We start from the raw sequence: 25,775 nt of genomic DNA, 5'->3' as shown, positions 1-25,775 counted from the left end.
AGGCAATGCCAAATTAGTACAAGATTGAATTTTTCATTGTGTCACTAATTGTGGCTTCACACACGTGCCGCATGATCATTATAGTCATGATTCAATTACTAACAAGAAATGTGTACCTTGGAGTTGAATTTCAAACATGCAACGCACTTCCTTCTACTCATCTACTCTCAATAGCGTAGATGTGAATTGGACTCCATGAGTTTTGTATGCACATTAAAATAGTGGAGCCTATTCCCAACATATTGACTACAACCTCACTAAGTTTTTTTTTTTTTTTTCCAAAAAAAACCTCACTAAGTTTTGAGATCACAAACATGCATCAATAGATATGACACAAAACTAAACATTGTAGATGCCATGCTAGTTATAAAGTAGTATATAAGTAACAAAAATGATAATCTAGAAATAAAAAGGGTCTTTTGTTGTTTGTGAAGCAAAATTTCCTACTTTTCCTCGATAGCTCAATGGTAGAGCGGTCGGTTGGTAACTAATTGGTTGTAGGTTTAAGTCCTATCCGAGGAGATTCGTTCCTCGTCGGTGGAGATTTTGATGTCTTCTTCGGCAAGAGACCTCAATTCACACGAGAATAAATAAGGGCAAATAGGTCTAGGAACACAAATATACATTCTACAAACATGACTCAAAACCAAATATTGTTTATGGATAGCAATGGACCCGATTCGGTTCGGTTTCTTTGCCTTGAAACCAAACCAAACTAAACCAAACCAAATTGTTTATGAACTTTCAAGCCATTTAAACTAAAACCATTTAGGGAAAAGTTGAAACCAAACCGAACCATTTAATAAAAGTTTAAACCATTTTAAGCCAAATTAATTAAAAAATTAAATAAATAAAAATGCACTCAAATAAATAAGCATTTATGTTAAATAATTAATTAAATAAATAAAGTTTAATTAAACCATTAGATTAAATAAACATTTAACTTAAATGAATTTAATCAATAAAATACATTACTTAAACCATTAAATTACATAAAGATTTAAGGGATAAAAAAAGTTAGCCCAAAAACCTTTAAACCAAACCACCTAAACCTATAATCCAATAAACCCCAATTTTAGAACCAAACCTAACTAAAACCAAACCATTTAATAATAATTCAAACCATTTAATTTTTTTGGAACTAATAAACCTTTAAACCATGGCTTAACAGTTCAGTTTGGTTTTAGGCAAAATCAAGCCCATAGCTATTTGTGGATATTACATTCGTTATTACCCATACATAAGTTACAGAAATTTCGGCAAATTTATAACTTACATGAGCATTAAAGAAGATGATCATTGGCATAGCGCTTGTCCTACTTCATCTAAAAGCTTTGGGTGAAGTAACAAAGACCTTTCTAAAACCCTTGCACGAGTAGGAGAAACCTATTTTAGATCTTATGGTAAACATTGACAAAGTTGGAAAATAAGAATTAAGGATACATACTCTTTAATTTTTTATCAGTTTTAAATTTGTATTTCTTTTTGAACTAGAGCCAAAATCCTATCGGTTTGCTAACTTGGTCATAGTGACTTCAAGTTTATGTTATGCCATAAGAGATCGATGACAAGTTCACGTTAAACCCATATTTCCTATTCAATGCATCTGCCCGCTCATCAAAGAGCTTAATAATAGCACACGAGCAATGAATTCATCAAAACCAAAATAGCTTATGAGGATGCAAAAGAACTCAAGAATACTAGATGGGTGTTTCTTCATATTGTAGGTTTTCTACATATCATATATATAACAAGGCATACCATCCCTTGATCGCATAAATATCATCCCCCTCAGTTCTCAATTTGTTCTAGATTTAGGTTTTCCGTTGCCCTTTTCTCCATGACTTAAAAAAGTTCCATTTGACTACTATCAAATTTTCTTAACTTACCATTTCTTGCCTAGAGGTGCAATAAGGGCTCAAGGCTGTAAGACATCCTTATAGGTGCACATACACAAAAATGCATACACATAAATGTCATACATACTCACACATATATACAATGATAATTAATTCCATATGAGAGCATCATCCAATGGATGAGAAACGGCCATACACCTCCAAACACTCAGTCTTTGTGGGAGGCACAAAGCTTCTTGTGTAGATGACAAGAAAGGAATCAACCAAATCCTTTAAATCGTTGGATCGTTGGAAGCTGATATCTAAAGCCCGAGAGAGTAAATGCTCAAATATAAAAAAGCAAAAAGCAAACGAAGGTAACCGAAACTATAGCTTCCCAAAATGCATAAAAAAAAATTGTGCATGATACATGGAGAAATAAAATATAAAAATAATAATAATAATAAAATGAATGGTGGATAAGACTCGCTCGTGAATACGCGAACCTCACCCAATACATAACAACATGAAAGAAAATGGATATAGAAGCACAAAACCTCACCCACTCCATCCTATCCTCTTCACTTCCGTTGTTTCGCCAATCTCCCTTTTATGTTAGATTCGCGAACAAGCGGCCAAAAAATGATGGCACTCGCTCTGTAAACAATTCTATGAATAGACAAATATCCTTCTGCCAAACAAATAGACTTGCATTTGCCAAACACACTTCTTCGCTTGGACACTCCATTTCTTTCGATGCGTAGAAAAGAGGTCGATTTTCGGCCCCGAATTAATCCAAGAATTTAGCTGCAAGAGTAGATTTTTAGTCGTCTTCGCCAAGAATGGATCAAAATATTTTCCCACTCGCTCCAAAAGAAGTCATGATTTGCATGGTATCTTCATAGCTGCAAATGTGGATGGCAAAGAGTTTCACGGTTGAGCCACTGATGTTCCACAAAACACACGTCTCATTCGCAGGAATAAGCAATGCGTCAAAAGCCCGCAAGGTAACATTGGATGGCAAAATTTGAAGAAATTCACCCTCCACCACAAACACCATAACATCACAATTCTCATTGTTATCTGGATCATAGGCTTGCCCACTCGAAAGCACAATGGTACACCCTTGAGTTGCCTGAGAGGAATCATTGACCATGCTGTTAGGAGGCCCGACACCTATACCAAGATCATGTAGCTTAGCCTTTTTATCATCACCCCATGGCTTTAGAAACAAATTTTGCCATCTAAAAGAAACAAAGGCTGTCTCTGGATCTAGTGGCACAAAGGCATGCAAGAGTCTCTTGGATAAGAGCACTGCGCTTCCTGGTCGAAGCTCAAGTATCTCCGAGAACTGAAATTCATCAGCATTGATGGCTCTCACATACAGCAACCCCTCGCGAACCACCAGTATCACTTGCTCACCATCACCCGGCACCATGCCAAAGTCCATAGCCAGTTTCCTTTGGCTTCCTAGCAAGAAGTGCTTGATTCTACCCCATCCCATTATTTTGGTCGACACTTCTCCGACAAGACGTGACTTCCAAATACCCCCCTCTTCCCACGGTGTTGTGGCATTTAGCCCCGAAAAGACAGTTATATTATGTATTTCATCAAGTGTGTTACTTTCATAACCAATAGGGTCACTATTAGTGCTTCCAAGTAGATTTCCTAGGACATCGCCATTACCAGGCTTCAATTTGACATTTTCATCTGGAATCAACTTCATCCTAACATCATTTGAAGCACCCAATTGGGAAGAATCACCTGCCACAAGTAGCACTGGCGGCATGTACAGAGCATTACTTGTTCCATGTGACCCCCATGCATAATCTCCTTGTTCTCTAACTTTGCAATCCCCTGAGATGAATTGTAGCAACAATCCAGTGTTATCTCCAAGAACCTCCTCGACTCGATAGGTGGAGCCACCATGGAAGAAGACACCATATCCATCCTGAATTTCCAAGTTCTCTAGCCAGATATTAGGTGTTCTTATCATCTTCTTGATTCTTGCTGAAAATGACTGTGCCAAAAAAGTTTTACATTAATTTACATGGCCAGAGCATTCGCATGAATGATATACAAGAAGTTTTAAACATTTTCCCATAATAGCATCAAATTAAGCTCTTTCCCTCATGCTCAACAAGATTAGCATGCAGATATGAGAGGTAGATCAGATCAACTGGGAGTTTGCATTTTGCACATTTTACCATGTCCGGGAAAGAAATCCACGTTTTTCCCATTATGGGCGAGAAGCTACTTTTCAGTTTTAAGAAAAGAAACCAATTTCACTCATGTTGCTTAAATATGTTCAACATTCATTATGAGCTGATCTCAGATGGGGACAAGCGGGCTGCCAGCCAGATCAGGGTCTGACGGGAATTTTGAATTTTCCCAAGAACCCACTTTCCAACTTTTCGACATTTTTCCATGTGGGGAATGATTCAGTTTCCAGGTTTAGACATTTGTGTATGTGGGAAAGACCTAGCACTAAAGGCAGCTTGAGAAAATTTCCATGCGGAAAAGAACCACCCAACAGTTTCCCATGTCGGAGAAAAAGACTCCCACTTTCCCTCATATTTTACCTGGTGTTCAATATTATATAGCTTGTGTCGGCTCTAGCATACCTAGCTAGATGAAGTTGACGGCATTTTGGTAGTCTTCACATGAGGAAAAGAGCTCATTTTCAGAGTTTTTGACAATTTCCCACATAGCAAAGAAAAACCACCCTAGAGTGTTCAACATGATGAACTTGTGCATGCAAGATGGATGCAGTGGGGATAGGTGGATTGCCAGCCCCAGAGGAGGAAGCTGCTTCCAAAGTGGAAAGAACCTGCTTCTCCAGTTTTCCATATTTCCCCATTATGGAAAGAACCCTCTTTCTAGGTTTAGAACAGTTCCACAGGTGGTGGAAGGATCTTGGCTCTGCCTACAAGGCTCAAGCTGTTACGTACTTTCAAGTTACCTACATTTTCCCAAAGAGATTTATTCACATTTTCCCATGTGGGAAAGAGCCCACTTTCTATGATTAGAACAGTTTCCCATGTAACTGCAAAGAGATCTGCATGTTGATTACAGAAGCTCATAATTTTAGGTCCTAATATCTGCCGTAATGTCTAAAACATCTCATCACAGGATGAAAATTTCTAAAACATCTCATCATGGTACTGATGATGACTAGAGGAGACCTTCGAGAGAGAGAGTCTTACTCACATGTTCTAGGAAGGCAAGCTGATCCTGTTTGTTCGAAAACTTTAACGATTCATCTTCAACGAGCAAAATGCTTCTTAGCAAAGCTTGCGAGAGGCGCTCCGGAATCTTATGAGATTGACTTATGAGCTGAACATTCGCTCCAGAGATAAAATTGATAGTCTTCTGACACCCATTTGTGACAACTCCATCTCGGTGAAACCGATGCAAAGCCTCATAATTGTTTCTCCCTTTCCATACGCTCATCCCATAGAGCAGTGCAGTAGGTCCAATAGCCTCCTTTACAATCTGATAAAAAAAAAAAGATATCATAGAGAAAATGATCATACACGCATAGATATACTAGCACATAAACATACGTACATACATACATACATATCAATAGATAGATACATAGATATATTTACACCCTTCTCTTTGACAATACATTATATTACTGCTGGGAAACCGAACATTGATGCAGAAACTTAACAAATAATACTCATAGCATCTCGGATTAGAAAACACATATATACACTGTGTCTCATTAAACTGGTTAATAGAAATACTAGCACTTCCCCCCAAAGATCTGCAAACTCACAAAACTCCTAGCCCCATAAGGGCCATCATTAGATAAGGGAGGTCATGCTAGTCCGTAAGACGCCCATATATGTACAGACATGTACACTTCTTCTTTAGCATTGCAATACATTATTGGTGAGGCCACACACAATATGTGTTTTATTATGTGTGCATGCATATACAAGCATATATGTATACATATGTGTGAATGTGTGTGAGCATTCATGGCACATGTATACATATATTTATACAATATATACACACACTTGGATATCTACACCTATATGTATAGAGAGAGAGAGAAAGAAAGCAAGAAAGATATATTAACGTCTTCTAAGGCCAAAATTGGCCCCTGAGAGAGAAGGAAAACATATAAATAAGACCGATTTGATTTACCTGTACTATTTTTTCATGCTTGGCTATGGTATGGCAATCCGGGAGCCACATGTAGCATGTCCTTTCTTGTGATGGAAGGAATCCTTTTGATTTGAGGTCGTCTTTCACAGTTGGCCAGAATTCGGTCCATTTCGATCTGATTTTCTCAATTCGCTCTGTATCGATCTCGGAGAGAATCTTGAGGGGGCCTGCGAACCCGACAGTACTGATGTCGAGGGTAGCATTTTGATACTCAGTGATGAGAATACTGGGAGATGTGGTGCGAATACTGAAGAAGAAGAAGAGGGAGATGGTGAGGGTGAGAGACAAGGGTAAGATCCACGTTAGCTGAGAACAGAGGAATACAAATTGGAATCTGAATTTCCGAGCCACAAAGGAAGAAGATGCAGTAGTAGCTGTAATCGAAGGAATGGTAGTTGCAGAGGGTCTATGGTGGTCAGGGGCTCGAACCATCATCTCTCTTCTACCTGATCCCTTCTTCTTCTTCTTCTTCTTCTTCTTCTTCTTTTCTTCTTCTCGTATGTTGTCGATAGCGGGATTTGAACCCTGCTTCAATTATACCATTCCTTATTCTTGTCGTGTTAAGATAGAAGAAGACATGGGTGTCTTCTTCTTCTTCCTTATTGGTGCTGTCGTTGTTCTTCTTCTTCTGCTGCTGCTACTGCTATTTCTACTACTAGTACTACAACAATTATTTCTACTGGTTCGAGTCGTGTCAGCAGACATGGGCGATGAAGGAAGGAAGAAAGGAAGAAAGAAAGAAAGAAAGAAAGATGAATAGACACACACACACAGACAGACAGAGAGAGAGAGAGAGAGAGAGAGAGAGAGAGAGATGGGATAACTACAGTAACTTGAGGTAAAGGAAAGAGGAAGCTCTGATGGCTATGGCGATGGCGATGGCGATGGCGATGGAGAGAGAGAGAGACTCTGCCTCAGAAAAGGAGATCCAGATGGATTTGGCGTTTCACACACACACCCACACCCACACCCAGATGGATTCATGGCCATGGCGATGCTCCCCCCCCCCAACCCACCCACATACTCTCTAAATCCATCTGGATCTCTGTCTCTCTGTCTGTCTGTGTCTTGTTCTTTCTCTCTGCAGCCTCGGTCAGCCTCACGTGTGTCTCTGTAGTAATTGTGGCAGCCTCACGTGCTCCCCCCCCCCCCCCCCCATGCCTGCAAGCCTAACATCATGTATGTATGTATGTTCATGTATGTATGTATGTATGTATGTATGTATGTATGTTCATGTATGTATGTATGTATGTTCATGTATGTATGTATGTATGTTCATGTATGTATGTATGTATGTATGTTCATGTATGTATGTATGTATGTATGTATGTATGGTCATGTATGTATGTTCATGTATGTACATGTATGTATGTATGTACATGTATGTATGTATGTATGTGCATGTATGTATGTATGTATGTATGTATGTGCATGTATATATACATGTATATATGTATGTGCATGTATATATGTATGTACATGTATATAGGTATGTATGTGCATGTATATATGCATGTATATATGTATGTGCATGTATATATGTATGTACATGTATATAGGTATGTATGTGCATGTATATATGTATGTACATGTACATAGGTATGTATGTGCATGTATATATGTATGTATGTACATGTATCTATGTATCTATGTACATGTATGTAGGTATGTAGGTATGTATGTAGGTATGTATGTATGTATGTATGTATGTATGTATGTATGTACATGTATGTTATGTATGTTATGTATGTAATGTATGCTATGTATGCTATGTATGCTATTTATGTAATGTTTTTTTTGTTTTTTTTGTTTTTTTTTTAAGATATCTTGTCATTAGTGTAAACATTTTTACAAGATTTTTAAACTCTATGTGATCGCCGATCGGGATGGGGAAAACAACCATTTCGGAGGCTGAAAATGCCAATAAGAAGTGCCGTAATTGGATGTCATGAATGGAGTAGTTGTCCAGACGATAAGAAACTCATGCCGTTGAACAATTTTAGCATCGGAATCTCCAACTATACCATCCCATTGACCCTTCAAAGTATGAACTATGTATGTAATGTATGTAATGTATATATGTATGTATGTATGTATGTATGTATGTATGTTATGTATGTCTTGTAGGATGGATGCATGCATGCATGTATCTTCACATATTATGTGAATCTCTTCTATGGTGTGCTAATCTCGGCCCTATAGAACCCCCATCCATTTGGGATTTTTGTTTATCGATCAACAATGCAACTATCGAGATTTATGTCCGCCTACAACAGCCAATATGTATATATTTGCAGCATCTGGAATAAATTTATCCCCCCCCCCCCCCCCCCCCCTGCGTAGCCAAACCTAGAGTGTTTGTCACATTGACATGGGTTCCACTTTGGTAGCCTTGATGATGATGTTAGGAATAACGTTTTTTTATTAAGTTTTAAGCACTTCTCTAGCATTTCAAATCTTCAGTTTTGACTCTACGTTGCTTATGATTCACGTGTATTAGTGCATTCAATATCTCTTTCACTACCAATCACATGTTAGAAGATAACGACACCAAAGCTCCCACTTTATGTGCCATTTGTGCTTATGTTTGTGCAATCGATTTCAAGTATAACTCCTACCACATAGTTGTACAATGAATTGATGGATTTGCTACAATCAACATCATTGGCCTATTACTCATATTGAAGCATACGTCAAAGGATACGAGATTCTAGCAAACATTGTGACGTGTATTAGTGCATTCGATGTCTCTCTTGCTACCAATCGTAGGGTTAGAAGATTATGACACCAAAGCTCCCAATTTATGTACCATTTGTGTAGATGATTTCAAGTATAACTCCCTACCACATAGATGTACAAAGAATTGATGGATTTGCTACTACCAACATTGTTGGCCTATTACTTGTACTGATGCATAAGTCACAACATACAAGATTCTAGTAATCATTGTCGCACGACTCCCATGATTATTGCAACACTTGACAATAAGGTGACAATAGTCACAATTTGCATTTGCATTTTAATGAAAAAACACGAAAAACCTTCATATACAAGTGCTAGCCTAACACACATAAGGAAAACATGACCACGACCTTTATATGAGATATAAATAGAGAGGGATGTCACGATATTGTAACACTCTTGAAAGTGGAATATGTCCAAATCAACCCCTACTTATAGGTGAACACCTCCCACCATGTAGGCGTGTCTTTATATGAATTAAAGGTGGGGAAAAAGGATGTTATAAAGTTGATGCAAGTCAAAATAAATCCCCACTTACATAGGTGACCTAGCTACATGATTGTGCCAATTGGATTAAAAGTGGGAAAAATATGCAAAGGATACAATAATAAAGTAGTTCATGCAACATATGGTGAAGCTCTTTACTTGTTCCTATTGGATTAGAAGTGGGAAAAACATGCAAACGATTCAATAATAAAGTAGTTCATGCAACATATGGTGAAGCTGCATATGTGCTAAATTAACGTTAAAGCCTCCATCACATTATTTGGCCCATCACTGTAGCTTTTCTACTTTCTCGTGGGTATACCCATCAACATATTGCTCTAAACAAACAACAAACCTTACATCGATATATCAACATGCTGACCATTTCTTTGGAATAGTTTGTCTGAAAGTAAATATATGATAATTCCTAAACTAATGTACTAGCATGCACGTTATTGCTCTAAAGCAAGTTGGCAATTATATCCTTGAACTCTCGCAAAGTGCAATGTACATGCAATGTAACGTGAGGAGAGAGATCATTACTCATGTAAGGAAAAAATGCAATGTAACAGTTTAATGCGGTAACTATTGTGCGTGTTAGTTTTAAGTTTGTACAACAATCATCAAGGCTCGTGTGCCACGTTTATTCTTATCGTAATTACTCCCTTATTATCGATATCACGTTCCAATTGACCCTACATTTGTGTGTGTGATGTGCTTTATTAAAGTCATTCACAATGGCATGGATGGGTCATGCGTATGGATCAATGTATAACAACCATATTATACATGTCATCAAGCCTTCAATTCAAAAACCTACAAAAATAAGTCTGAAAGCTCGACTCCAACGTGCACGCCAAATAAACATATTTATGTTTCGGACTGGAAATCTATGTTATGGATCAATTTTATCTTGGATGAGTGCGAAATATTTAATAGTCATCTTGATTTTCTTTTCAAGGATGATAACTCTTTATGTAAGGGGGAGGGGGAGGGTTTTGTCGTCATAAAGTCAATTATATGTATACCACAATGATACGCAATGACAATGCACATCAATAAGGATCTAGTATATAATGTTTTGATTATGTATTTCATGGCTCTTAAATGCATGCATAGTTTACAATAAGAGATATTCCAATTGATATCTTCAATGTTACAACACCTTTCAAAACATTGACACTTAGCCATTTCTTTTTACTTATACCATATTGACATTATCCACTTATAAGATATTGTGTTAACCTACTAGTCTAACATTTTGGCATTACACATGCGACAACTTGTTTAGAGAGGATGAACCTTCAAAAAAAGTTTATTTTAAATTTCCCACTCTCTTAAATTTGAGAAGTATATGCTACATTATTGATCATTATCTAAAAGGCAAAGTAAGAAGTTATTATCATTGACTCTCTAAGTAGAGTTTGATCTTTAGTAGTAACCAACAACTTCGTTGATATGGTTCTACTAAAGATCTAATTATCCCACAATCCACTTCAATATTTGTTTTTTGACTTGTGTGGCCATATTTCCATAAACTTTTGGTTTTAGTTCCTCATTTTCAGTTTGCATAAGATTGTTGCCTCTCAATGGGAACTTTGTTTGGAGTCAATCCAATGAAATTCAACCAAGTGTTGCGTTCCTCTAGTGCCTTGATTGCTCCTTCATTTCCTTTGTGGTTCTTATAAACTACTCCCAATTGTTCTTCAATTGAATCATTTGTCACATCATAACACCTATTAGAACATTTCTTTCAAAGTCTATTTCAACATCCAATCATCATGCATGAGTGTTTGGCAGTAGAACCAAAAAATTTGATACAATCCTTTGGTTTTGCCATACTCTCGTGGAATTTGGATTTCTATATTTTGGGCTTGTCTACTAAGTCTTTATTTTTTTGTGGAACAAACAATGGAGTTTACTAGTTTTCTCTATTATTTTATGCATGATCAAATTGTCAAGTGGGAGTAGGTTAAACAATTGTCATCGTGATTTATGACAAATCACCCTATTTGATGTTGGAATTGTTGAAGTTGTTGACCAAGAGATGTATTCAAAGTGATACGAGCTAGTGGATGATAGGAGTTGAGGAAGAGTCAAGAAACAAGATAGTATAGTAGATAATAGACGATTGTTATGCACAAAATTATTGATGTATATTACAATAAAAGACATTGGTTACAACATGTAAATCCTTGGATCAATGGTAGAGATTGATTACAATATTGTGATAATGGGATCAATGATAAAACTTGAATAGGAAAAATGATGGTACTCAAAAATCCCTAAGATCTCCTTGTCTATAACCTCATTTCCTTTATCTCAAGATTGCATAACTTAGCTTTCTTTTTACTTTTGATTTTCTTCATTTAGCTTGATAATTGTATGCCACGTGGCACTATTAAAGCAAATGTGTGCATGATTTTCCTTGTTATCTAATTTCTACGCTAAGTGGGAATATTTCACAATGTTACATTTATGTTGTGCACATGTGCATGATCAATCTTCTCCATTCAATATATATTCACTTGCAATTTGAATCAAACTTGTTTCTAAGGTGATTCACACCATGTGGTAAAGGAAATATGACACTCACCCCCATTCAACCCTCGCATCACCCAATGTGTGTCTTATAAAAGTTCCTCGTCCTCTTCTACAACGAGCATGTCTTCGTATTAATATTCATTCAACTCATTAGTTCAACTCATTCAACTCATTAGTTTGTGGTCCAAGATATTGCCTAATGCCTTTGAATATCTTGACACGCTTTCCTACGATGGGAACCGAAGGCAATGTCCCGTTTGATTGCTTAGTCAATAGGCAACGTTACTGTATGTTTGATCAACTTTAAATAGGTTGAACCATGAAGAAGTGAAATTTCAAACAATAATATGCCATATACGAGCTCCCAGTCACCTTCTTCAATCTTCCTAGGTCATACGCGATGCTTGCTAACCAAGTCTTACACAAGCTAGCTGCAATTTGGCATCAAAAGAACCTAAGTTCCAAGTTAGGGATTATGCTTGATCATTACAATACAATGTGAAAACCATTAAGCCATGTGATAAGTTAGATTATCAATGACTTGGTCCATTTTGGAACTCTAGCCAAATGGACGGTGTTCTATTTCTCTCACTTCCAATATGTATTTTCATCAAGTGTTCCATGTATCAATTTTAGAACCTTGTACTTTGAGCTCTATTATGGATTTCCACCTATTGAATTATTGAAAATATTGCTAACACCCATACTCTTTCCACAAGCCCAACCATAGTTTGTGCCTCACAACTCACGGAACATCAATAATAGAGGAGGATAGTGTCATGAGCATATACTCACAGATGCATATCATTTTGGATGTTTAAACTCACTACCTCCTTAAGGATATCCTTCAACCTTAACCACTTAGAACTTTTTTTACTTTGCATTGCGTTTTTAGTAAAAAGGGTCATATCGTTAATGCCACCTTGTGTTGTAGTGTTAGAAGAAGGAATTGTATGCTCCCCTTCACCTTCGTTGATATTGATTCACAATCTTCTTGTTTTACCATGTTTACTAGTCTTCCTATCTCAAGAAGCTTATCCTCTTACTCGTCCTATTTGAAGTCAAATTGATCATCAAATTCTATGATGAAATTGGTGGGGAAGGATTATTTTCCTACCTCTGAATTGTTCAATTGTAAGTTGTCTTCATCTTCACACCTCACTTGTAATAGCATATCCACAACATTATTGTTGCAACCCAATATATGTTGAATATTCATGCCAATAATTTGTATGTATGCTACAAATTGGCGCACTTTCACATCCAACATCATGTAGTTTGTTATCATATTGATTATTCGAGGACAATCCATCGTGACAATTACAATTGGCTCCTTTAGTGTAAGTTGGTCTTGAATGTTAAAAGTATTTCCCACAACTATCTTTTGATTTGTGGATACGCTCATTGTCATTCATTTGAAACATTGTTTTTGAAACAAAATTGATGTTGCACCCTTCTTTATCCCTTTTGTTAACAACCCACTCAATCCCGATTGGAATTGTGTTAACTATAATGGAATGGCATTCCAAAGTCATAATTTGGCAATTCTTAGTGCCATAGCGTTGACCAATGCTCTCTTTAACTTCAATATAGCTCCACTATGCCCTTCCATCAATTCACACCTTTTTCCCTTTTTGTAGTAAGTGGTATAATGGGATGTCAATGTATATGTAATGCAATGTCCATGTGTGGTAGAACACACACACACTTGTTGTCTAGGTCTTGACATGTCCATTATTATCAAGATGCATTTTTACATGTTTTTTCAAACCTAGCAAATAGTTGCAAATCTCACAGGCTATTGCATTAGCCACCAATCAAGCACAATACTTCCCACTATCTGCAATATCATTGTTCGTACCGACAATTACATTGGAAAAGTCATCATGTATTAAACATTTGTTCTTGATTTGACTTCTAATGACAGTCTAGATTAGTTTGTGGTTGTTGGGGAGAGGTTTCATATGCATACGAGATGAGAATAATAATAATTTGGGTCTTTGAAAGAGGAACAATCTCCCTTTTTCCGTAACATTAAAGCAATAATGAGTAAAAATAACCCTAAGATTCTCAAGTCAATAATTTTGGAGTATTTGTGAAGACGGATGGGGTTAGGGTAACATACAACGTGACTTAATCTCTCGAAACTTGAAGTTCCTACACCATGACTTTAAAATGAACCATGCCAAGATCACAAAAAAAAAACACAACACTAAAAGATTCCACAAGAAACACACATATAGTCAATCCACAAACATGGGAAATGGTAGCTTCACTATTCATGATATTAGGCCCATATAATGATGTACAAGAGTTACTCTCCCACTCGACAAGTCTCTAAATGCATCAACCTTAAAAGCGCATTGCATCCAATAATAGCCTAAAATCGTCATACGTGTCCTTGGGCTTGGAAGGTTCAAACCAGGTCAACCTAATGAGTCGTTCTCTCTAGTGAGCACTAATTACATAATTCTCCCATCAAAGTCTAACAAATGGTCGGAAAGCTTACAGAATTCATCTCCATACCTACATGCAAGCAACTACATCCATCCATACACTACATGTGCAAGCCCCATTTGTAAGCATCTACATTTTGGTGATGTAGGAACCTCAAAACTTCATCTTCGGACCCTGTGGACATGTATCATGATCCTTGAGTCTTCCTTAGTTGTTAACCCACAATATGTATGTGCACACACACACACACACACACATGTATGTATGTAATAAAAGCCTCCTTGGATTGCCTTTAGTTCCTTCCATAGTACGTAATGTACTCGAATGAATTGGCAAACATTCTTTTTTCATACGAATGAAAAAGAATGCACATGTTATTGAAACATTATTATGTGTTTTTTTTTACACATTTTACCTTATAATAAACAATGAATACAAAAAGTATGGTATTTACCATACTCGAGTGTTTGAAACATTCCCGAATGCGAATGCACGTATGATTCATACTATTTTAACTTCCTTCCTGACATGCATACATATTGTCAACCCACAATACATATGTACATATGTATGTATATGTTTGTATGAATGTAATTCATAGTACGTAAATTTCGTGTTCGTCTAGCATAACATTCGTTTTTTTTTCATACGTTGGAAAAAGAATGCGAATGTTATTCAAACATTCATGTGTGTTTTTTTTTCCTTTCCCATTTTTAGGTTTATTTATCTCATAATAAATAGTTAATCCAAAAAGTATTGGTATTTACCATTCTTCAAGGGTGTTTACCCCATACTCGAATGTTTGAAAACATTCGCGAATGCACGTATGGTTCATACCATGTATGTATAATGTATGTATGTAAAAGCTTCCCTGTATACCCCTTTGTTCCTTCTTCATTTTTTGGTGGAGAGAAGCTATGGAGCTCGCCCCACTACCTCCCAGGTATGCTTCTGCTTCTTCTGCAGCTGCTGCAGGTGGACCCATGATGGACGGGAATGTGAGAATCAAGCTTCGGTTCGACAGCCCAGCGATCCTGAGCCCTGTCCAGGTGCAAGAAGGCCTCTCCAATTCCTGGTTCCTTCTCCGCCCCCACCTCCGATCCATCGCTGACCTCTCTGCTGACATCGCCGCCTCCTTCCACCTCCTCACCTCCTGCCCCTATGGCATCTCTCTCCGGGTAAATACCTTCTCCACACACACACACACACACACACACACACACACAAACACACACGTTCGTACATACCTACGTACATACGCACGTGCCTAATATACACACATACACACATACCTACGTATCTACGTTTGTATAATGCATACATTTATACATATACATACCTACGTACATACACTTGTATATACATGCATACATGCATACATTTGTATACACACACATACATACATACATTTGTATATACATACATACATACATACATTTGTATATACGTACATACATAAATACATTTGTATACATACATACATACATACATATACACACAATATTTACATATGTATATACACACACATATGGGGGGTGGCACTCTCTTCTCCTTTCTTAGGTCTATCTGTAAAACGTACACAGCAAGTATGCATACATATATAAATACATACGTACATTCATATCTATTATACATTGAGAGGGAGAAATGCTCTTTATTCATATCTATTCTCTTTGCTTAGGCATATAAAACGTACAATGTGTATAAATGCATATATGTTTACCTACCTACATGCATACATATGTATGTATGCTTATGTGTATGTGTATGCACATGTATCATACTTACACATGTAAGCATGTGGGTAGATAAATATATATGCATGTATGTATGTTTATATGTATGTATACGCATACATATACATACAAAAGATGGGAGGTGGGAATGTTCACTTGTTTTTAGGTGTATGTATAAAACTTACAAACACATCCACAAACATATGTACATACTTGTGAGTGCATTATTTATAAACACATACACATACATTTGTATGTGTATATATACAAATACACACAATATATTTATATATATCTATATGTATGTGTATATACGATGTACATGGTATGTGCTCCATATATGTATATTTATAAGAAGAAATTATATTTTTGCTGGAAAGCATACAAAGTGCCACAGATCAGCAAAATGTGCCAGAAACTATGGTACAAATCGGTGCATTGATGATGTCAAAACAAATTCTCTTATGTTGTGGCATGATAGGGTTGTATGCACATGAATCCAATATAAGGCCATTCTTCACAGGTATTAGACAATAGGACCCATATATTTCTATCAATTAGGAGAAGGATTTATTATTTGAGTCTTTGCATATACCATACTTCAATTCATCCTAATGTCCGATTGCTTCACAATTGGTGTTGACATAGAGATTGAACCATTTTTTCCACCATCATTGTCATTTCCACCTTGCGGACATCAATTACATCATTATAGTGACCAACAACTAGAAAAATTATGACTGTTTTATGCATAATCAAAACATCTTCTTTTGTTTATGATATGTAGCCAAACAATCATTTTATGATATTAGGTGTTTTATCCACTTTGTGCATAGCCTCAGAAGGCTGTGTAATGCTTTTTAGTTTATTGAAAAATATGTAAGATGATCTTCACCTGAATAATATTTCGTCGTAGCTATGGACATTTTGGGCTGTTTAAAGTTAAAATTTGACTTTTGTTTGGATGGTTTTCTTATCAATTTCCTGAGGCCTAATGAATCATCTTTATTTTTGAAAATGTTGTTTAGATGGAGAATTTCACATTGCCGCCTTCACAACCGATTCACCTTATCAAAGACAAGGATATTATATGGTATAAAACTATATCTTTACTCTTCTTGATGTTGCATCAATGTTGTAATAGAACAAAATCTATCAGGGGTTAACTGCCCAATATCTTAATAGTGAAATATATTTTGATATCAAACATATTTTTGCTTCAATGCATCAATGTGTGCTATATGTTTGAGTAATAAGATCTAGTACGTGGTCATGATGTTATCAAACATTTTCTTTTGCAGCATTAATAAGAAAGTCATTGCAAGTGACTTTGTCCATGGAAGGTCTAAGCTGGGTGATAGCTCTAGTCTTGACAGATTTGATTCAAGTGGGCCTCTTGGCATCAAATCTTATGCCCTTGATGAATTTGAGAGGGAATCTGGAGGGTATGAAAGCGAAAAAGAGGAAGAAGATCCACAAGAGATACCACATGATGCTATCACTGAAGTTCTGGACATGACTTCTTCTAAGACAAAGCATAAGAAGCGGAAACATATTGATAGTGAAAGGTTTTCTCTTTGATTGTAGTTTTATTATAGAACACGCATCCTTATTTAGATATAACACATTGCTTTATCACATGTTACCTTATTCATAGCTTCTCTGTATTACCAGGGACTTGGATACAAGTTTGAAGAAATCAAAAGAAAAGAGAAGGAAACATACCAGAATTGAGAGGTTAGTTCTCCAAGAAACATGTACATATATCCTTGAGTACATATATAATTTAGATATTTATTATATTTCACAGCCCTAAATATTGCTTTTGCTCTTGATGAGCTTCTTTCTTACTGATCATTTGTAACTTATTGTAGCCTTCGTAAATTTCAAGTGCAACTTCTCCTTGTGTCTTGAGAGTTCTAGCAAGAATAGTTCTATGGTCCCCACATATTCCATGACCTTGCATAGTCCAAAGCCTTGGCTAAAGAGGCAATGGCACCTTCATCTTATTTTGTAAAGAATTGTGCAGTGGCAGATTCTTTCTTCCAGAGGTGTGTGTGCATATCTGCCTACCTCAGTCTCTTAACTAATGTTAAGAGGTTTGCAGCTACCCTATCACACTATGGAACACATGCAATAGATGCATATCCGTATAAGAGGGCATGATGTATCCATCTTTCGATGTGTGTAAAAACTATGTCTTGTAGTGGGCCATCTTTCTACCAAGAGATGTTGTGGGGCTGATGCATGTTCTTTTGTTATCCAGGGTCTAAGTTTACTTTAGAAAATTTGATGATTTATGTGGATGATTAGACGCCATTTCTGTAGTTTAAAGCATGAGGGTTTATCTCATGGCTTGGGATGAATTAGATAAGCAGAATTGAAGACTTTTGAGGAAGTCCAATCATGCCATACTTAAGAGCTAAGTCTTGGTACAAATTTTCGTGTTGATTTTGTGCATGAAAACTAAAAGATTTTGTAACTTGATATTTGGCGCTTAGGTATTTAGGTTCATTTTTCAGCTCTAAAAACTTTCTAGCTGATTATTTCAAGTATAGGAATAGAGAAACTATCAATGATTGAGCAAGAGCGAGGGAAAGTGGATAGGTGTAGCTAAGAGCAAGGAGAGAAACTTGAGCCTTACACTTCTGCCATCTAGTGTGACTTGGTGATGTATTTTTTTGCAGTATTGCTAGTGCAATAATTTGCTTTTGTGTTATATTCTCCTACTAATCAAGGTAACTTGACTTTGTCGAGAGCTTTGTTGCAGTATTGCATGTATGGCCATTTTTTTGCATTACATTCCCCAAATAACCAAGTTGTGGTTATCTATAGAAATAGTTATTTGAATCATGCATCTAGAGGATCTTAAATCCCTTGTTCAATCCTCTTAATTGAATCTTTGGCATCTTCATTAATCTGTAGTTGTTTCTCTTCCCTAAACCATCTTGAAGTGCTTGTTGATAGATTGAATATTGATGTTTGAGTCAGTATAAGGTGTACTTGAATGTCCCAGAAAACAGTGGAGAAATGCATCATTTTCGGAGTTTTTTTTTTGAGGAGGAGAACTGCAGGATATGCTCCTCATAGTTCTCCTAAAAAACTGTTGGTATTGTGGTAGATAATTTCTGCACTGGTTCGGATTTGTAAGATTTTTAATGGAAAACAATGAGGATTTGTGCTCTACAACATTGCATAATTCTGATTCTATCATCTCAATATTAAATCATAGCTGGAAAAATGTAACCTTAATAGTCCTCGAAAGTTCAACATGATGATATTGTAGAATTATTGCTAGACATACCAGAGTCCCAAACAGGATGTGTTTGCTTATGAAGAGTGTGGTGTTGCAATTAAATCTGGTGCTTTATTTAATCAGCTTGGTTGGGTTAGACCTTTCTCTGCAGTATTCGGAAGTAAAATGAGAAGAGAATCAAGATATTTGGTCATACTTGACACTTATAGGAACTTTGTACAGCCATTGCAGGAATTCTCATTCATGTGCATCATCTACATTCCCCTAAGAGACAATTATCTCAAATAGCATTCGTACCTTTATGCACTTTAGTTTATTATTGATAGTTTTATTAAGACTTTTTATATCTGAAGCCATAATAATGTCACATTTTAGAGATGATGAGCAAGGGAGAAGCTTGAAGCTTGAAGCTACAAAAGAGAATGCTGCAAATGAAGTTGGAAAATCGAAGAGAAAGAAAAAGATCACTCAACATAATGACAAAAATGAGGTTCTGAAGAGTACTGTGGAAAAGAGCCTTAACGAAATTAATGTTCCAAAGGTACAAATGAAGGAGAAAAATAAGTTGTCCAGTGAGGCCAAGGTAAAAGTGAATAATGATGCAACAGAGAGTATTGACAAGGAGTGTGCTGCTACAAAGAAGGATGAGAAACATGATTCGTCCTCTTCAAGGTATCACAAGATTTGCAATTCATAATAAGTTATTCTCGTTCTATGTCCTGAACCATTGTGATATTGAAATTAACTAAATGAAGCAGATGCAAAAAATTGTACATCTTTGCATATAATTTTTTTACCTTTGGAGTATGTACTCAACAAATTTGATATATATATATGTGTGTGTGTATGTATGTATGTATGTGTATATACTGAAGGTGAGAAACAAGTTTTGAACAAGCTCTGAGGGATCATTTCTATACCAATAACATTTTCTTCATGCGTCTTCAGAACTATTTCAGTAAAAAACCTATTCTGTTTTCATTCATAATAAGCTACACAAAGTTTATGTGTATAGTGCCTGCCTTTTGGACAGAATACAATGCGACAATGAGCAATGTTTGAGCACCAGAGTTTTGTATTTGATCATAATCTACTCCTATGAGTGTTTCTTTAAACATACACAGATACTTAACCTAGTTACTGTGTTCTTTTGTGATATACAAGTATGTAAAGTGCACGGCTTTTATAAAGTTCATTCAGTTTATTAAAAGCCTTTTTCAGTTCAACTAGTGAAACGTCGAAGGATGAACAGAAGAGGCTAGATCTGCCAATAGAAACGGAAAGTGTAAAAGTATGTTTTCTGAATCTTTATTGAAACTGTTGTAATACTTGAATTTCTCATAATCATTGTGTATATGGTTTACCAGAAACCCAGTCGTAGTTCCCGAAGGAAGAAGGCGAAACGTTTTTGGAAACGAGAGAACAAACAAATGTTAGATAGGGTAATGTAATCATTACTATTTTTTTCCTCTGGGAAGTGTTTCTGTCATGCATATAATAATGTTATTTCAGCTGTTCCTCAGATGGAGAAACCTGATGTTACAAATGATACAAGCAACCAAGTTTTGCCTGTGCTAAGGAGTAAAACTGAGGATGATGGTGAGGCTGAAGAAGAAAGACTTCCGATTGTTGTAAGACCAGGACACATACGGTTTGAACCCATGGATGAAGGTAAGGTGTTCATTTTCAATGTTGCTTACTTATGTTGATGCAGCATTAACTCCAGATTAGGTTTGGGATCAGGGATCTATTACCAAAAGCATTGTGGCGAGAGGGAGAATGCTTTTATTGTAGATTTGGACATTATCCTGACTTGGATTCTTGATTCTTATCAGAGAAAACTCCCCAAGTACATAAGTTTTGCTTTATTTCCGCAAATGACCTTGAGTTTTTATTATTTCGCAGACGCCCTTCAGGAGAGAAAAACGGATAATTTCTTAAATAATACATATGGTTGCATCTTACTTACCCCAATACTTGCTCAAATAATACATATGGTTGACCAAAGGACATTAGGGAAAAAAGAAAACTTAAGAGGCATGTGAAGTATACACATAGCTTCAGTTAATGTAATTTTTTCCTGACAGGTAAAACATCTCCAGCCTTGTCAAGTTGCAAAAATGCATTGAAAGCCTTATGGCATTCATGACAAGATGACATTCGTCGAGTTTTTCTTTTGGGTTAAAATCTGAGAGGGTTTTTCTTTTGTATGTTGGGAGATTACTTTTTATCAACTGAAACATTCTTTATCTTTTTAGGTGATGATGACAATGTTGAAAATCGGCCCATTATGGTGTGTGACTTAGACCTTTGACTTCGTTCTAATTTTTCAGAACACTAAGTGATATTGTTGTACTGATCAAAGTCAACAATTGTGAATAGCCTACATTCAGTTGGAATGATGGCATAAGCAAGAGAAAAGGCCAAAACTGGGGGCAAGAAAAAACGAGAAGAGGAAATAGGAATCAAAAGGAGGGCATTGGAATGGAATTTCTTGGTTCTCAAGCAATGGAATCTTATGAAGTTCAAGAAATTCAATATGAAACACTTCCTTCTCTTGAAAGAACTCCACAGGTCAGTTCCAGACAAAATGACCAGTTGTAATATCTTACATATTTTCCTTTTTTTCTTTCTCCTGGGTATATCCAGCCCTTGACACAATACAATAATCATTTCTTTCGCATACATTAGTATCAAATATGTCCTCTATAATCAATACTCCATGAGTATGCTTTAAACACTGTTGTTTATTACTGTATTGGTATTTATGGAAAAAATATAATGCTCACCTTCTTTTCTTACAGAGTGGTGATATTATTGCATATCGTATGCTGGAGTTGACATCTTCCATGACCCCCGAAATTTCTGAATATCGTGTAAGTCAACATTGAGAAAAATGTGTTTATATTTAAACTAGTTGAACACATAGGCAAAGTTCATTGGTCGTACAGAATTTTAACAGTCAAGTATGACATTATGTTACAATAATTACAGATTGCTGAGGTGGTTGAAGTTGAAGCTGTCACTGGAATCCTAAAAGTGACGAATGTCCCGAAGTACTCTGTGAGGCAAGTAAATGACGATCAACCTGACCAAACAGAACACAATGAAGAAACTTGGGAGGTTAGCATTACTATCTTTTCTTCCAGGTCTTCAATCGAGTGAGTTATATGATTGCAAAATTCATGTTGTAAATGACGACAATTTCATAATCTTCTCCAAAATAAAAAATAAAGAAATGAACAAATATTCAATCGATAAATATGCACACATTCTCATTGTAATATGTTTCGACTTGTTTTCGCCTTTTAAGAAAGGAAACTATTTTAGGATTGTAGTTCATTTCTTCAGTAGGGCTCTTCATTGATGATTTTATTGAGAAACCATTGCATGCCATTAGGCGTGTGTATACACACAATAACAAGCATGGTGTGGAAGTGGAGATTTATTTCAAGTTTTATGAGTAGATTAGGAAGATTCTCAAATTGTGGAAATTGAGATAATATACAAATACTGGGGTGTCTTAATTGCTAAAATTTTAGAGGTTAAATAAGCTTTAGAAAATAGGAGAGAAGAAGAAAGATATATGAACGTCTTTCAAGATGCCAATATGGCCTACAAGACCAAACTAGAGATTACGTCTTCAAATGTTGTCTTGTCGTTGAGAACAACAAACCAACAAACCAAAATAAATGTAAGTAAGCAAGAAAGTAAATAGAAAAAGACCTTAACGAAATAGTCTCAGCAATCGCAATGAACTTTGTTAACTCTTCTAAATAGCTCAGATTGAATTATCCATAAAATTGTTCCAGATGATATAATAGCTTTGATAGGGAATTCGGATGTATGCCATTCTGTTTCTAATAAGGCTACTTTTGCAGAATCTCATGTTGTTTTTAACCATAAAGCTGGAAAAGTTTGGGCGATCATAAAACTATCATGCATGTTGGAACCATTTTCCTTTAGGATGCTATATTATTACCATTTTACCTATAAAACTGCAGCTGAAATTTTCTTTTGATTCTAGGTTTTATTAGTTGATTTGATTGAGATTCGGTTAGTAGAAGGTGCTTCATGTGCTGGTCAGAATAACTCTTCTGAATTAGAAGCACCTCCCAAGTCGTCTAATCCTGTGAATCACATAAAAGATTTTAGTAGCCATGTTCACGTGGAGATTGAACAATGTTTGGACATACAAACATGCTCAACCCCTATGAATCATTTGGAGGAACAGAGTTTTGCCACTCCAACATCAAAGACACACACACCGGCAGAGGATGTTACTCCAGGTAAAGTTTTCCATTGAAGTCTAATTTCTTTATTTAGGATGGCTATTTTCTTTATGTGATTATATATATATATATATTTGTATACATGCATATGTATAATGTAGGTATGATATGCACGATATATACATGTATTATGTGTGTGCATATATGTATATGTAGTGAAAGATTTATAAGGTGGCTCAAATAGTTGTGCCCAGAATGTGTGCTGTTTATAGTAATGCTAACGAAAATCTATGTTAAGGCGGTAGGGTAGAACTTTTAATTTATACATTTTTTTCCTTTTGTCACCAACACTTCCTGCAATGGTTAGTGATATGGACATTAGTTACAGGGATTTAGATCCACTGTTGTATACAAAATGTTTGATGTGCTATCGTTCAGAGATCTGTACAACAAAATAGTGCTCCATCTTACTTGTGCATATATGTATAATGTATACTATAAAACGTAGCATGTATATATATGTGTGTGTATGTGTATTACATGTAGTCTACATGTAAAAATTTGTGTATAAATGTTGATGTATGTATTTATGTATTCTATATATGTTAATTCTCCTGATGTTCACAGTTTGCCAAGAGATTTCTGAAGCACTTAGGAAGAGAAAGGAAGAGCTTGCTATGGTACAATCGGAGAAGTCAAGAAATGGAAGTGAAGTTGGAAAGCCTATGAGTGCTGAGTCTCGTAGGCAGAATAGGGCATGGGTTAGGAGGGCAGGTGGTCTAGGTTCAACCATAGCCTTACTCAGATCACAAATGTCATCTGAAACTTAAGATTAAGAAACTCTTTCTCTCTATATGTATAGCATGGCTAGTTACACATGATCTCAATAAGAAATCACTCATTTGAGAGAATACACTTGATATTGCAACTATCAAGTAGTCAGTCCCTTTGACTTTATGTGATCCTGCTCTCTCTCATGCACATGTATGCACCCCGACCCTCCCTTTTGTTTTAAAAAACTGGGTGATTAAAGAGTAATTATCCATATCGAAGTGTAGCATAGTAGCTGTGGGAAGTCATTTGAGCATTGAGTTTCTGGCAATTATTAAGGAACTGGAAAACTTTGCATAGAAGAAATAAGGATGTGCCAAAATGAAGACAAGGCTGAAACGAAGTGTAATCTGGATAAATGTTACTTGGTACTGTGGAATGTTGAAATGTTGATCTGGAAAAATTTCCTACTTTCTTTGTATGAATGGAATATGATTGATGTTCTTTTATTTGATTTACATACGTGTGTTTGCATGCAAGTACACAAATATTTCTAATATTCTGGATCAGGAAAAGGCATCGTTGTATCCCACTAATTTGCTTGGCATAATAAGATTTGCAAAAATCATTAAGGTGAATCGTTTATAAAAGGGGATGGTTCTTCTACTTAAACTACTGCTGTTCTATTTAAGACCTTTTTTCATTTAACAAAGTAAATGATAAATGATTACTCCAAACTTGCCAGGGAATTTGAATAGGTAATGTCAATAATGAGCATGGTTTTTGTGCATCTAAAGAACAAGCTGAGTCATCACACATGGATCGAAATCCTTTATGAACTTGTATTATGATAATGGTCTTGGGTATATTGTCGATGGGTGTGAAAGTTTGTACAAATGGGCATAATTGAAACTTGCACATACTATAGTAATAACATGATGCTATGATCCTTATGACAAGGGCATGACCCAAATTCCATGTTACTAGATTGGGGCACATGAGTGTATACATGAGAGCAAATCTAGGATGAGAGAACAATGAAAAACACAACTTGGTACACATGCTATACTAGAGCAACTTGTCTACGATCGAACTTTAAAGAGTATTCTCAAGTCTAAAGCCCAACCTATAATCAAAATGAAATGAGACACACAAGACAAAGCAAACAAGAAACAAAAAAGTAAGGGATGTGACCACTATAAACAAACTTGATAGTCCCTTACACCACCCTAGAACTGGAAGCCTTTGCAACACAACGCTTCACGTCTTTCTTCTACATGAATTTCCACTTCTTGATTTACGCTTTGTTGCCGTGTATCATCAAACGATAAAGCATTGCGATGTGTATAGTTGAGCAATCGTGCAGGGAAAACAATATAATTGCCTCCATTGCTACCGCTACCCCAATATGATATTTGCTGATGTTGATTGAGTAGGGGTAACGACTCCCTTGTTTTCTCATGCAATCATTAGAGTAGGCGCATCGAATATGTCTCCTCCAAGAGTATATATATAGGGTGGCGAGCGA

At 36.2% G+C, this 25,775-nt stretch overlaps 2 protein-coding genes across 2 annotated transcripts; one reads left to right on the top strand and one right to left on the bottom strand.

Annotated features, from left to right (window-relative positions):
- Positions 1 to 2,216: 2,216 nt before the first annotated feature.
- LOC147850064 (uncharacterized) lies at positions 2,217 to 6,470 on the bottom strand. Its single transcript, XM_087337087.1, has 3 exons — positions 6,003 to 6,470; positions 5,049 to 5,333; positions 2,217 to 3,858 (listed from the first exon to the last, which is right to left on the bottom strand). Exons 1-3 carry the CDS (start codon positions 6,456 to 6,458, stop codon positions 2,686 to 2,688), a joined length of 1,914 nt encoding a protein of 637 aa, XP_087193213.1. The 5' UTR covers positions 6,459 to 6,470; the 3' UTR covers positions 2,217 to 2,685.
- An 8,695-nt stretch (positions 6,471 to 15,165) lies between these two features.
- LOC147850063 (sphere organelles protein-like protein) lies at positions 15,166 to 24,759 on the top strand. Its single transcript, XM_087337143.1, has 14 exons — positions 15,166 to 15,430; positions 17,017 to 17,081; positions 17,290 to 17,556; positions 17,663 to 17,725; positions 19,620 to 19,916; positions 20,466 to 20,535; positions 20,612 to 20,686; positions 20,768 to 20,915; positions 21,503 to 21,537; positions 21,627 to 21,818; positions 22,049 to 22,120; positions 22,239 to 22,367; positions 23,272 to 23,533; positions 24,104 to 24,759. The coding sequence occupies exons 1-14, from the start codon at positions 15,170 to 15,172 to the stop codon at positions 24,304 to 24,306; spliced, it is 2,139 nt and encodes a 712-aa protein (XP_087193269.1). The 5' UTR covers positions 15,166 to 15,169; the 3' UTR covers positions 24,307 to 24,759.
- The last annotated feature ends 1,016 nt before the right edge of the window (positions 24,760 to 25,775 follow it).

The sequence above is a fragment of the Azolla caroliniana genome, unplaced genomic scaffold, assembly GCF_043228905.1.
Source record: "Azolla caroliniana isolate FFs.n. ecotype wild unplaced genomic scaffold, voAzoCaro1.0.p SCAF_22, whole genome shotgun sequence".
NCBI lineage: Eukaryota > Viridiplantae > Streptophyta > Polypodiopsida > Salviniales > Salviniaceae > Azolla > Azolla caroliniana.
The sequence above is the reverse complement of the archived record's forward strand: the minus strand, read 5'-3'. Positions and strand labels throughout refer to the sequence as shown.